Source organism: Perca flavescens, chromosome 2 (assembly GCF_004354835.1).
Source record: "Perca flavescens isolate YP-PL-M2 chromosome 2, PFLA_1.0, whole genome shotgun sequence".
Lineage (NCBI taxonomy): Eukaryota > Metazoa > Chordata > Actinopteri > Perciformes > Percidae > Perca > Perca flavescens.
The window spans coordinates 927639-941820 of NC_041332.1; the positions used below are offsets into that span (position 1 = coordinate 927639).

The following is a 14182-nucleotide window of genomic DNA, read 5'->3' on the forward strand; positions in this document are numbered from 1 at the left end:
AGTAAAACAGACAGAGGTCAGTGTAACATGACAAATAGAACAATAGAAAGAATAAAATAAAATGATCACTAGGCATTGTTGCATACTTCATAACCGAAGTTGAGGTAACTCTCGAGATAGAGCCTTACTTTCTTTTTTGATACAGAGGAGTTATCAGCACTGTTACGTTTCTCCGCCATGTTTCATTCATAAAATAGTGAGGCCGTGGTGGCAGGAAAGATGAGGATACAACAAAATATATAGTTTTATACAGACTTTTGTATACATTATATATTCTAGTGTATTATCATAATTTCTTTAGCATGTGAAAATATTTTTTTTTGACCTCAAACCAAACCAAACCCCCTGATGCCTGGCTCACATTACGTTTTAGGCCGATTTATGCCCGATTTATGCCCGATTTACCCCTCCCGAGAATCTGAGAAAAAATCTTGTCGAGGACCTCGATCGGTTCCGATGTTCGGCGCAGATTATCTGGTAATGTGAGGCGTTCACAGATCGAATCTTGCACCTCCCGATCTGCTCGCAGACACATCGGGGCCGCCCCGATAATATCAAACATGTTTGATATCTAGGATTATAATCGGGCGTGAAACGACTATGATTACGTCAGTAGTTCCACAATAGCCAATGAGAGAGACAGGTCTGCAAGGAGACAGAAGTGACGGAAACTTTTGAAAATGTCCACGAAAGCAGCGGTAGTACGAGTCCGGTGGACAACTGAGTTGGAAGAAAGGATGGTGGAGATGTGGCAACAGCACGAGTGCCTGTTTAATGTCTCATCAAAAGAGTATCATAATCGGGATGATAAAGAGAAGAGCTGGGGAGAGATCGCTAAAGATTTGGACCTACCGGGTGAGTGTACAAAGTTGCTAGCGCACTAGCTAGCAAATGTAAACATTACATCTAGGTCAATGATCATCTTCTACATTCAGGTCTAACAAAAGATGCATTGCACATACCGTATTTTTCGGACTATAAGTCGCTCCGGAGTATAAGTCACACAGAACAACTAGCAGGGCGTGGAGACGTACCGTTGACCAGCCCCTCCCGGCAGCACGGTGTTCAAGCCCCCACCTGTGGACTCGTTCCTCCAGCTCTGGCCGTCTAGCTTTCAGCCCGTGATTAGCTGATTAGCTTTCTTTGATTTCTTCATTGAAATAAGAGTCACCTTTTCGCCCGTCCCTCACAGCAAACTTTCTTTCTGCTGCTCGATTACCGTTTTCAGCTTCCGCTTGTCTTAAGGAGGCATATAGTTGTCACAAGCCTAGAGCGCCCTCTCGTGGCTGTAGACGGTAATGTTTTCAGTATGAATTAACATTTAAAAACATGTTAAATTATATATATTTTTATATATAGTCCAGAAAATACGGTAGTTTGTTTGAATAATATTATCGTCCACGCTCTTTTTATTTTCTTTTGTTTTTTATTGGTACAAAGGATTACTACAGCAAGTTGCCGTGACACAGTATCCATTTTGTTTACATGCGCTTCCCCGTGAGATGGCGTCACGTGAGGTGCTAAATCTGGCAAGATAATCTTAAGAATATCTTGTAGTGTGTGATGCCCCACTATTTTCAAATCTTATAGTGTGAGCATGTTTAAGATTTGAGGGAAGAAAATCTGCAAAGATTCTCCTCAAGTGTGTGCTGCAACCAGATTTCAAAATCGGTTAGGATTTATAAACTCCTGTAGTGTGAGCCAGGCTTAAGGGGTGCCCGGACCCCAGGTTGGGAACCACTGATGTAAGTTATTGATAAGGATCCTACATAAAGTGGCTACTGTCTGACTTTAATAACCTGATGGCAGAAAGAATACAATATTTGGAGTAATGATTACTATATGGAACTATGTATGAATGATTGCTTTCATTTTATTATACTTTCAATGCACACTAAAATATCCCCTTTCCTTCCTAAAATGTTATATAAATCAGGCTAGAAATAATATATTTACAAATCCCTCTGTAATTGTCTTCATAATATAACTAGGTACAAGACTGGAAAGTTTGGTGTATAAAGGTGCTACTGAAGTGGAGATTTCGTTCTTGGAGTATGAGAGAAAAGTCATTTTGAGAAAACGGGCTTTAAAGATTTTTATAGCAGAATTCCACTAATTTCTATTGAAAGCCATGAATTACAGACACATATCTCTTCAGGTCCAAGTAAGATCCATGTATCACACTGTTTAACATACAAAACCCATTATTGCTTCATCCATCACTGATCATAACATCCAAAACAACACATCAACATGGGCTTCAACTGAAGACCATTACATCACAAACTTCAAACTGGCAGAACACAACCATTACACAGCCTGGTTCCCCCAAGTTAGTTTACAGTCTACATATCCATGCCAGTACCATATGTACTGGTACTTTTACGTCTCCGCTTTGCACTGGAGGAATGGACACTATTGGCTTTTGAGATCCTAACCATGTCGTCATCCTTCATTGCATTAACAGTCTGTGCTCTGAAGCCACAATTTCTCCATCACAGCCAGCATGGCAGAGGCACCTTCATTGAATGTAGAAATAGCCATACTGGCTGCAGTTTGTGGACACTGGGCCCATATAACCAAGTTGAGGCATGCGTTGGCATTCTGAGTGCCTCCATCCTGCACTGTCACTGGACATCCGGTGATACACAGGGATGAGCTTCTTATGAATCATTCAAAAGACCAATATTTACAACACTGGAGAAAGCAAACAAAGTAAGAGACGGACTAAGAGACCTTGGAAAAATAGCCCAAAAAATAAAACTTCCTAAAGTTACCACCAGAAAAGAAGCTGGTAGTTCTCCTAGGAGACAGCAGCTCTACTGACAGCTAAATATGGATCAGGGACTCACAACCACTTAGGATCCCAAAATTACAGATTGGTTTAGTATTTTATAGTAATTATAATAGAATATGTGACACCTACATATTTAATATAATGTAGGCTATGAATTTCTGTAAACTGCTGAGAGAGAGAGAGAGAGAGAGAGAGAGAGAGTCTGATTACCTCCGCTAGTTTACACATCAACATACTATGTGAAGACATTTCATCATCTGCTGTCTTAGTGTGTAATCCCCTGGGTCTTCTTGCTAATAACAACTGTTTTCGTCTTCTCGGAGGTGATTTTCGACCGTTTTCGACGCATTTCTTTCGACATTTTGAGCTACCGCGGAAATGTCAAAGCACGTCACCTGAAAGAATCACGTTGTCAGAAATTGGCATCAGCCAATGAGATTGCGCATTTTGAGTTAAATCCCCCCTTTTACTTTCACGATTGGTTACTGATAAAAAGGAAATGACAATATTTGGATCCGACAGCACATAGTACAGGAGAGAGAGAGCTTCCAACGGTATATGTGATGACAGGGTGCAGACAGCGATTGCGGATCAGCGGGATGATTTAGAACGCCAACTTTTGTTGAATTTAGGAGAAATCTACCGACACAAACAGACAAAGTGTAGTAAAATAAAGACCGAAATTTGTATTTTTTACTTTTTTTCACCATAAGTCTGAAAGAATACATGTAATTGAAGACAAATAGCCCCAAATCTCAAAATTGACCAGTGAAAAAAAAACAATGTTTTTGTCTGCCGTGTCTCGTCTTATATAAATAGAAATGCTGCAGTTGATAACATATTAATTGGTAATTGTTTCATGCCGTTTATGCTTTACAATTCAAAACAGCATCAGAACCAAATAGATGTTTTTCTTCATGAGAAACTATTTATTTGCGGTAGAAGCTCACAGAAACCTCTGAGATGAAACGTTTGAGACGAGCTGTAATTAAACCGGTAAGGTAACGTAACCCCATTTGTTCAGGTCCTATCCCCTGACCAATCAGCTATCCTAACCTTAACCAGCCTAACCAATCGAGCTGCTTTTGAAGGGCGGGTCTTGGTGTGGCCTCCGGTACTTAAACAAAGAGCACTGGCATCCTCGGATCAGACTCACACAGACACTTGGAGAGAAGAGAAGAGAAGAGAAGAGAAGAGAAGAGAAGAGAAGAGAAGAGAAGAGAAGACAAGACAAGACAAGACAAGACAAGACAAGCTTCATCTCTGCCAGTTTTTTCCAGAGTCTGTAGGTCGACCTGAAGAGTTCAGCAGGTGAGTATCCTAGCAGAGGAGTCTGTAAATGTCTGATAATCAGGATCACTTTGATCACATTGTGCTCTGTCTCTGTTTAACTGGACAGTAGAAAGGTTTGTGCATGCTGATTGCCTGATTTAAAATACCTATTTGAAATATTCTGTAGAATTTAAATGTTAAATGACATTGATATGAAAAAGATTTGCATGAATTACTGCCAGAGGCTCTTGTGTACATCAACACTGTTTAGATTTTAATCTGAGCTCATATCAAGAGGCTGGGCACCAAATGTTTGCTCTTCGGGGAATTACTAGAATTGTGTTTTTGTAAATTATAGTGTGGTCTAGACCTACTCAATCTGTAAAGTGTCTTGGGATAATTGTTATGATTTGATACTATAAATAAAATTGAATTGAATCATTAGAGAAAACGTAGAGAACTTCAAAACAGGTCAGACAGCTACGGTAAAACTTTCATTAAAACAAAGCATTTAATCAGAGGAATAAACGTTGCAGCTGTAGCAGGCATCTCACTATCAATAACGTTGGCCACATTCATATTTATACGCAACAAATGATCTACACATTTACATGAGCAGACCGAGAGCATTTAAGTCCTAGCCTACAGAAGAACTCAGCAGGAGCACAGCACCCACCCCCCATGCAGCTTAGATGTGTCTAAAAGCTAACCTCACAGTAACGTTTGTTCAAAGAGGAGAAATGAAAGAAGCGAATGTCTGTTGCTTTTTACTTGTTAAAGATGCAGTAGGTAAGACTTATAAAACTACCTTTCTGTCATATTTGGTGAAACTGACCCTATGTTCCAGTAGAACTACATGAAGCAGGTCATTTAAAAAAAAAAATCCAGCTCCTCTGGCACCACCTACAGCCTGTAGTGCAATTTGCAAAAATCCACAGCTCCCTGTTCAGATGCACCAATCAGGGCCAGGGAGGGGTGCCTAACTGCGTGTCAATCACTGCTCATGCAAATGCATTCATTCTCCCTTGTGGGGGGAGGGGCTTAGGAGACCAATTTGGGCTTTAGTGGAAAGGGGGGAGGGACTGAGAAGTTGTCGATGTTCCAATTCTTTGGCGAAGTCCTGGTTCTTCACATTCCTATCTACAGCACCTTTAACATTTGTTTCTTGACACGTTTTTGACTGGTTTCTTGACTGGAGTGTAGTTCTAATACAGTAACAAAAGATGCAGATGCAAAGATTTGGCAAGCACAAGTTTTGCATACACTGGGGACTAAGGACCCCTCCCCCCATCTTTCAACCTGACCGACAGGGTTGTTGAAACTGGCTGAGGTGTGACCAAGACAACGGTCTTACAACTCAGACACACCCTTGGATTCACTAAACCCCCACTGTGTCTTTTGTGTCAAAGGTTCCAATGATCTGATCCATGAGTCAAGAAATATACATAACTCATTTTGATGTATAAAAAAAAAAAAAATTAGGATTGTAATAGATTTTTAGATTACATCACATATTGCAGATACTTTTTTAAAACTGGACTGTGTTTATTATACCAATAATTTGTTCCTCCAGTGAACTATGGCACAGTTTGTTGAAGACTCCAGCCTGGGGGACTGGGAGGTGATTGGCTCTGGGGGTTTTGGACAAATCTACAAAGCCAGGCATCATCAGTGGGGTGCTGACGTGGCCATTAAACTGCTTCTTCAGGAAGAGGGGTAAGTGCTTACAAAGGGGTTCCTGTTTATAATTACATAAAGTTGTCTGAATTACTCATAATGCGAACAAACGCACACAGGAACGAGAAGTCTTTGCTGCGTGAGATCAAAATGATGCGTCAAGCCACCAGTCCGTATGTTATGGCCGTCCGAGGGATCTTCAAGGGTCAAACACCCTCTGGCAGGTCAATACAGCTTGGTGTGGTCATGGAGCTCATGGAGAGAGGGTCATTGGCCTCACTACAGGTAACCAGGGGTGGAACAACTACTCATATATTTTACTTGGAGTAATATCACTATAAAAATACTCTGCTACGGGTTAAAATCATTAAAAATTAATAAAGCATAAGTGAAGTATCGACTAACTGGAAGTCATTTCAAAACTATTTCAAATGTAAATAATACATTTGGTGTCTGAATTATACAGTTTTCATGTTCATATAGTCATTATTAAAGAAAATAAGAACCTTAATATAACAGCATATTCCAAACCTTTGAATGGTAGTGTAGGCTATATGTGTAGCTCACTATCTCCACTATTTGTGGATCTGTAACTCTGGAAACAATCTTACAGGAAGCATTGAGGGAAACTCCACCCTGGCCGCTGGTCTTCAGACTGGCTCACCAAGTGGCTCTGGGTATAAACTTCCTCCACAGTCTGCCCCATCCCGTTCTCCACCAGGACCTGAAGCCCCAAAACGTGCTGCTGGATAACTCTCTCAATGCCAAGGTGAGTCCCAGGCTTTGAGGGGAGTCCAGACCTTATGCTTACTGTATACTGTTATAATAGTTTGCACACTCTATGAAGACTAAAGGGAGCCTGTAAAACAGATTGTAAGCCCACAAGATGGTATTAAGGACTAAAAATCATGGTAGATGGGTAAAAAACAACACAGGACTTTCACTCAGGAGACTGGAGTGATGTCCCATTCTTGTATACATACATCCCGTTCTTGTTCCCCATGTCAGTTAACCATACATTTATTTTAAATGACGCTAAATCAGTCCACACCTGGGGCGTCAAAAAAATTATGGCAGCTAGTCTGCCTTGTTGGCAATCGCACACCCAGGCCTCCAACCCAGATGACCATCCCTGCGGGTTGTGGGTCCACAGGGTGGTGGCGGTGTAAGCAACATGCCATTTCTTCGAGCTGTGCTCAAAGGTGAGGGACAACTTCCCTGACCATTGGTATCCACCACGATGTTGAGGGTTACCGTCCCTTGAGCCACCTAAGACCCTGAGACCACAGCTCCCCGCCGCAGCTTCAGAAATGGAAGCTTTAAACATTATCCACTAGGGTTAATTGCCCCCAACTCCCACAGGGATGCCGTAACAGATCCTACAGAGGTGTGAGATAAAGATCTAAATAAAAGGGGGCCTCCAGATGTTTCCAGTTTACCCGCACTACCCATTTTTCAATGTCTTTGACTAAATCTAATCGTCTCATGACAGCCAATGGAAAAATCAACCACCAAGTTTGATAATGAGGCCTGCTATGACTTATTTATGAATGGTTATATTGTCTGTGTTATGACAACTTGACATTAACCTTAACATCTCAAACAATGCTAACTTAGCATTAAAATTCCTAATTTACCAAATAACTTAATTACAATAGTCCTAAACTCTGGTAAAGTCTGGTTTCATGTCAGTCTTCTGCAAACTCCTTCAAATAGTGTTACCAAATAAAGAACCTCTTCTAACTCTTTCCTCTCTTTGCTAATTCTCTCTGCAGCTTACAGATTTTGGCCTTTCCCGGATTTCCTGCAGCGTCACACAGGTTTCGAAGGACGGTGAATTACTAGGAGGGACGATTAACTACATGCCACCAGAGGCTTTTGAAAGCACATCGTACAAACCTACCCGAGCCTTTGATATCTACAGGTACAAGAGCATCGAACCACACTTGAATAAAAGTATCCTATAATAAATAACTGGAGACAGGATCACTCCATGTCTAGCACAGGTTCAGTCCCCACAGGAAGTCAGACTAGCATTGGAATAGTCCTTTTAACAGATGAGGGAATTGTTTTCAGAGAAGAGGAGTAAAGTGAGGTAACTTCATGCACCAATTTCCTTATGGTCATTGAATGTCCTCATTCTCACATGAGTATTAATTTACAGATGACAACAAACCCTAGCCAACAATCAACCAGGGTGTGATTGTGATGATATGGATAATAATCCTGACATCCAATTCTGTGTTTCAGTTATGGGATACTCCTCTGGTCCAGTGTCACAGGGAAACAACCATATGAAAGTAAGTGACTGGTTTGTGAGTGACTATAAGTGCTCAAAAAATCTTCTACCTTTTTATCTTTGTTTTTCTCACTTGAGTCTTGGGACACATGGTGCAAGAATGGCAGGACTTTATAAGTGTTTTTGTTACACATTTAGCAGGATTTAACCTGAACTTTTACATAAGCATCAGTCCAGACCATCTATTCAGGTATTACCAAGGTCTCATTTAACCTCAAGGCCACTCTGACAGCCTTTTTAATTCTTCCTCCAATGTAGATGCAAACCCCTACATAGTGATGTTGCGCATCCCACAGGGAGACCGCCCACAGCTGGATGATATCAAGGGCGATGCTGCCGGGTTGGCAGAGTTGACAGAACTGATGAAGAGATGCTGGGATCATAAACCTGAACAAAGGCCCAGAGCCCTTGGTGAGGAAACTATTTCATTTACCTCTGAAGCTGAAAAATTGCTTGTGATGCCGGGCTGCAACTGTACATTCTTTACTCTATGTTGTGTACAACAGAGTGTACAACTGAGACAGAACAACTGTTCAAAATACACAAACATGAACTCAATGACGCTGTCCATGAAGTGCTGAAGAAACTGGTGAGGAACAAATCTCTTCATGAACACTCAAGTCACGCTGAGACACTAACATTTTGATACAATGCAGCAAATCATTGTTTTTATTATTGTGTGTAACTGGCTCTTCTTCTTTCCAGGAAGTGATGCCAGCAGGAGATGAAGACAACTCTTCAGGTCTGTATTTATATACCACTGTTGCCTGGGTCCAGACCTCTGAATCCATCCATTCCACCAAGTTAACTGATTATTCGTCTGGCATTGTGGCATAAAGCGAACAGACCAACCAAGCAGGACACAAAGCTGTTCGTAATTTGGTCATTAAATAAAGTCTCTCGCCGTTCGCTGAATTTGTCTGACGGATTCATTGTCAACTCCTTCCGTCAGAAGTTTCTGAATCTCATCATCTCCAGAGTTAGACATATAATCTTTGATGTCTTTGTTGCGTCTTCTGAACCCTCATTGTTTACGCCCGGTAGTGGACAAAGCCCTCTGAATTGAATCAAAATTGTATCGTGGCAGAATTTGTGATAGCACTAAATATTGTACAGTTGTCCAAAGAATCGATGTGTTGTGATAAAACATGTGATTCACACCCCTATTTTTTTTTTCCCCCTCAACGTTCCAATATAAATGTTCATATTTTAATGTCTGTTCTTCAAAAATATGATTGAAGTTTTCTAATTTGCTGACAGCGTGCGTGTGTGTGTTCTAGTGATTGGGATCAAACCATCTCTGAGAGATGTAAAGATGTCTGATGGTCCACACCGGACACTGGATCCTCTCAGGTAAGAACTGACAACAAGATCTCTAAAGCTAGGTTCATGGTTGCAGTGTTAGTGTGAGCCAGAAAATGACATCCCCACGTCTGTCGTTTCCAGTGCTAAGTGTAATGTTTGGCGGTATGTCAGCATTTAACGTGAATGTGTCTATTACTGTTGCCAGGCAGCCTGCTTTCCTTCTATACTACTTCTTGCTTATTCACATATTATGTTGCTTGTATGCCCGAGTGCACTTTGGAGAATACTGCAACGAACAATGCAATGTGCAGAAACGTCTCCGTTCATGCTCATAGCGTGTGCATAATCTACGCAGGCCCGCGTCACGGCGTCTACTAATCGCACTAGTATAACTGAGACTTTAGGAGTCAGAACGAGTTGGTTTCATAGATGATTCATGGAGTAAAGTCGTTATATAGTGACCGTATGAACATATTTGACAAACTAACTTTTTTTTATAAAAGTTACAATCATTTTAAACATGCAGAGAAAATATTTCATGTTCACTTTTATCATGTGGGAGGACATTAATAATAACAAGAGCAGATCAGTGGGGTCTTGTGCCTCCTTATTTCTAAATTATCTTCCTGTTCATGAAATTAATATTTTGTTTTTTTAAAACCCAAACATAATTTGTAACAAACATCACCATTCACCTAGTAAAAATCAAGAAGAGAGGACTAGAACTTCAATATTTAAGACTATATAACAAAATAGACAATAACCTATAAACCAAATACACATAGCCTCTTATTATTTTAACATTTCAAGAAGTAACCTTTACAATGCAGGACTTTTACTGTAATGGAGTATTTTTACAGTGTGGTATTAGTACTTTTACTGAAGTAAAGGATCTGAATACTTCTTCCACCACTGGGAACTCTGCATCATGTCTGACCGCAGTTAGGTCTCATGTTGGATAGATAATCATTCTGACTGTGTTTCTTCCTCCAGGCCGGACTATGATGGAGATCAGGGGTTAAGACATGATCTGATGAAGTGTAAGCTGAGTTTTTATTGTGTGTGTGTGTGTGTGTGTGTGTGTGTGTGGGTGGGTGTGTGGGTGTGTGTGTGAACAAAGTTTATTTGGGGAAAAAGGAAAGAGTAACTGCTCTCCACTGCAGAACGGCTCCACCGTCCGTCAATACCCACCAGGTCCGGATTTGTTGCTGAATGGAAATATGATCCGCCGTGACCACTGGATTTTATCTAAATTGTCCAGCAAAAATGGAAGCTCCGTGTTTCAGCTCCAGAGGGCTGCGGACTGCCGGAGCTGGGACGCAGCTGTTCCGTAGCCAGTGGAAATTGGTAGTAAAGGAGAGGGGACTCAGGGAGAGCGGGGAGCCCGAGGGCGAGTGATACAAGGAAGGGGCACTGGAGGCGGGGGAGCAGAAGAGGGGATGGCTGGGAGGCAGAGTGGCGCAGGGAGCTGTGAGGAGGGGGGAACGGGTTGTTTAGGCAATCTGACTGGAAGCAGAATGATGAGGTAATAGGTTTGTTTGAGATGAGCCAGATCTGTGCAGAATCGATCACCGGCGATCGCTGCCCAATGCATGCCGTTAGATTTGTGTCTGACTCGATCCCAACTTGCTCAGACGTCATGCACATGTGGGCAACAATCACCTCACCAGATCAAGGCAGCCACAGTTCTGAGACGCAGGCAGCGCAGTTGCTTTTCACCAACTGCAAGAGCCAGGTGGACCCAGTGCATGCTGGGAAACATGCTGATCCAACAGCTGATTGGTTCAGAATTGACTCAACATGACATTTTATATAAATGTTTTTATTGATTTTGAATCTGAGGGATTTTAACTGCGAGTTGTCTGATTTAAAAGCTTATTCTGTACAGAACACCTGTTGTGAGGCTGATAGTGATGTTTAGAAGTCAGAGACTAAATCTGTTCAGATTACAGATCATCTACAGTGTTAATTAAAATCAGCAACTGATCGCATGTATAGAATTTTGAGAACTACTCTGTCATAATAAACAACTGGAGACTGTGTAGGAGCTGATATATGGGTCTGGAAGGGGAAACACTGGGACAACAGAGAGGCAGGACCAACAGAGTGACAGGAGACGGTAGAAAATAGACTAGAAAACAGCTGACCCCAATCATCACAATAACTATTAACTAAAGTTCAACTAATATTATTAACTGCAGCTGTGTTGTGTCTCGTTCTCTCCATCAGATTCCTGTGAGCTCGCACTGGACATGAACACAGTGAACAGATACCTCAAACTGTCTGACCACAGGACGGTGACACGGTTGGAGGAGGAGCAGCAGCCATATCCTGATCATCCAGAGATGTTTGATGACTGTCGTCAGCTGCTGTGTAGAGAAGGTCTGACTGGTCGATGTTACTGGGAGGTTGAGAGGAGAAGAGGAGGGGTTTCTGTAGCAGTGAGTTACAGAGGAATCAGGAGGAGAGGAGGCAGTGAAGACTGTTGGTTTGGATATAATGATCAGTCCTGGAGTCTGAACTGCTCTGATGGTGCTTACTCTGTCATGCACAATCACAGCAGAACAGTCCTCCCTCTCTCCTCCTCCTCGATCTCTAGACAAGTAGCAGTGTATGTGGACTGTCCTGCTGGCTCTCTGTCCTTCTACAGTGTCTCCTCTGACTCACTGACCCACCTCTACACCTACAACACCACATTCACTGAACCTCTTTACCCTGGTTTTGGGTTCTGGTTCTCTGGTTCCTCAATGTCTCTGTGTTCTACGTCCTGTCCTGTAGTTTAAATGCTGGTGGAGGACAAGGCTTCACTTTGGTTCACATTTGTCTCACGGATTGTGTCTTTATTGTCAAATGGTCTTTAGTAATGTTGAAATGATCTTGTCAGGGATGAAAACTAGTTGTGTATAAACTGTTTACTTTAATTTTCACTTTAATAATGTTTCATTGGAGCAGCTTCAGCTGTTAGGATTTATTTCTATGGTTTAAAAATAAAGATAAAACTAAAACTGATGTCTACATGAGTTTGTTTTAACAAATTGTAAATATTTCAATTTAAAAATCCTTGGCAATTAAGGGGTATTTTCTTTTCCATTTGAACATGTTTATTGCATCTTGTGACTAGAATCAAATTAATCTTATTTCTATATACAGTTTAGAGTAGAATAGTCTTTATCGAAATTTAATGCAGTCCTCTCAGTGCCGAACGGTCAGTGTTAAAGCAGGAAAATGAATATCTGTGTATACATTAAAAAAAAGTCTCTAATGTCACAATCATAAAGGCACACAATCAAAACTTTATTTTAAAAGCATATGTAGATGAGGTGGTGTGTCCCAAAGGCTGGTGGGAGGGTCTGAAACGAAAGGGGTGCAGAGGCACCTTATGAGCAGCAGGGGGAGCTTACTGCTGAGGAGGACACTGAGTTGAGGAGCATCTCGTTGCAGCTTTGCTACCAGGCTGGCTTGGCCTCTTGTTTCACATTAGATGATAGAAACTGATGTAGGCTAAACACAAACAACATTTCATGCAACAACAGTGAAGACTCTTACTAAGCCTATGTAAAAGAACAAAAGTATCAGCATCAAAATAAAGTTAAAGTCTTCACTCTGCAGAATAATATCTGAGATTGTGTTCTAATGATTGATCCATTAATGAGTTGATGACTTTAATGTTGTGGCTGGTAAAGCTGGAACTTTACTTTATACTGACTTTATATATTGTTGGGTAGTTGCAGTTATAACTAAGGCAGTTTTTGTGCCTCTTTATTAAAATAAAGTGGCAATGCAATCCCTTATTCCTGCATCCTGGAATCTGCATCTCTGATTGTTTTGTGACTCCATTAAAGTTATAGTGTGTAGTTTCTGTCGCCCCCATGAGGAATTCTAAGTAATGACAACAAAACGGTCGGCGTGTCCACATGATACAAGTCTTCTGTGATCACGCACCACCCCCACCCCTCCTCCACGCATCTGCTAGTAACTAAGGAGGACACGGAGGATGAATAAAAACATGAACTCTTCAGAAGAGGTCATTATCTTCACTCTGGCTTCTGTGTGTGAAATTCGCCAGACGCCACAATCTTCTGAACATAGTCATACTGAGAAATACAGAAAGGATGGGTGGGGGTGGTGCGTGATCACAGAAGGCTTGTATCATGTGGGCACTGAAGCCTGAGCTTATTACACCCTTTTTACATGAACTATATTCTTTCATATGAAGATGAAAGTTACAGAAACTAAGTATACACTATATAACCCAGTACAACACAAAAAAACCATACGTTTTGTGTACCTTCCGGTATTCACACTTCTGTTTTATATTTGTTAATCACCTTAAACATTCAAAATTATTTTTCATTCAAATCTAAATCTATAATCAATTGTTCCAATGGATAACAAGCTGGCATCTCAAGTAAACATAAAGTTTAGCAAGTAACAGTCATTAACAACAACTTACAATTTCACTATGTTATATACTCAATCTTCCATCATCGTCATCTGTGTGTGTGTGTGTGTGCACCATGATTATGGCCTCCCATTAATCATTTGCACCGTGATTAAGGACTCCCATTTGGTTAACTTACCAAAATATAAATGCTGCAACTGATAACATATTAATTGACTATTTGCGGTAGAAGCTCACAGAAACCTCAGAGAACAAACCTTCAAGACAAGCTCCAATTAAACTGTGTCATAGGTGCGCTCCGGTACTTAAACAAGGAGCACTGGCATTGGATCAGACGCCCCCAGACACCTGGACTGAAGAGAAGAGAAGAGAAGAGCAGAGAAGAGCAGAGAAGAGAAGAGAAGAGAAGCTTCATCTCTTCCAGGGTTTT

General features: G+C 41.2%; 1 protein-coding gene across 3 annotated transcripts; it reads left to right on the forward strand.

Moving 5' to 3' along the window:
- Positions 1–3947: 3947 nt before the first annotated feature.
- LOC114545523 (ankyrin repeat and protein kinase domain-containing protein 1) lies at positions 3948–12359 on the forward strand. Of its 3 annotated transcripts, none has more exons than XM_028563860.1 (12): positions 3948–4000; positions 5641–5785; positions 5866–6031; positions 6360–6515; positions 7522–7670; positions 7997–8046; positions 8304–8456; positions 8552–8634; positions 8751–8787; positions 9326–9398; positions 10344–10390; positions 11580–12359. In XM_028563860.1, exons 2-12 carry the CDS (start codon positions 5649–5651, stop codon positions 12131–12133), a joined length of 1605 nt encoding a protein of 534 aa, XP_028419661.1. In that variant the 5' UTR covers positions 3948–4000; positions 5641–5648; the 3' UTR covers positions 12134–12359. The 3 variants fall into 3 exon arrangements, with proteins under 3 accessions (XP_028419661.1, XP_028419652.1, XP_028419670.1); XM_028563851.1 differs by having other exon boundaries at positions 3979–4108; positions 5643–5785; XM_028563869.1 differs by lacking the exon at positions 10344–10390 and having other exon boundaries at positions 3979–4108; positions 5643–5785; positions 11580–11670.
- Positions 12360–14182: the final 1823 nt, after the last annotated feature.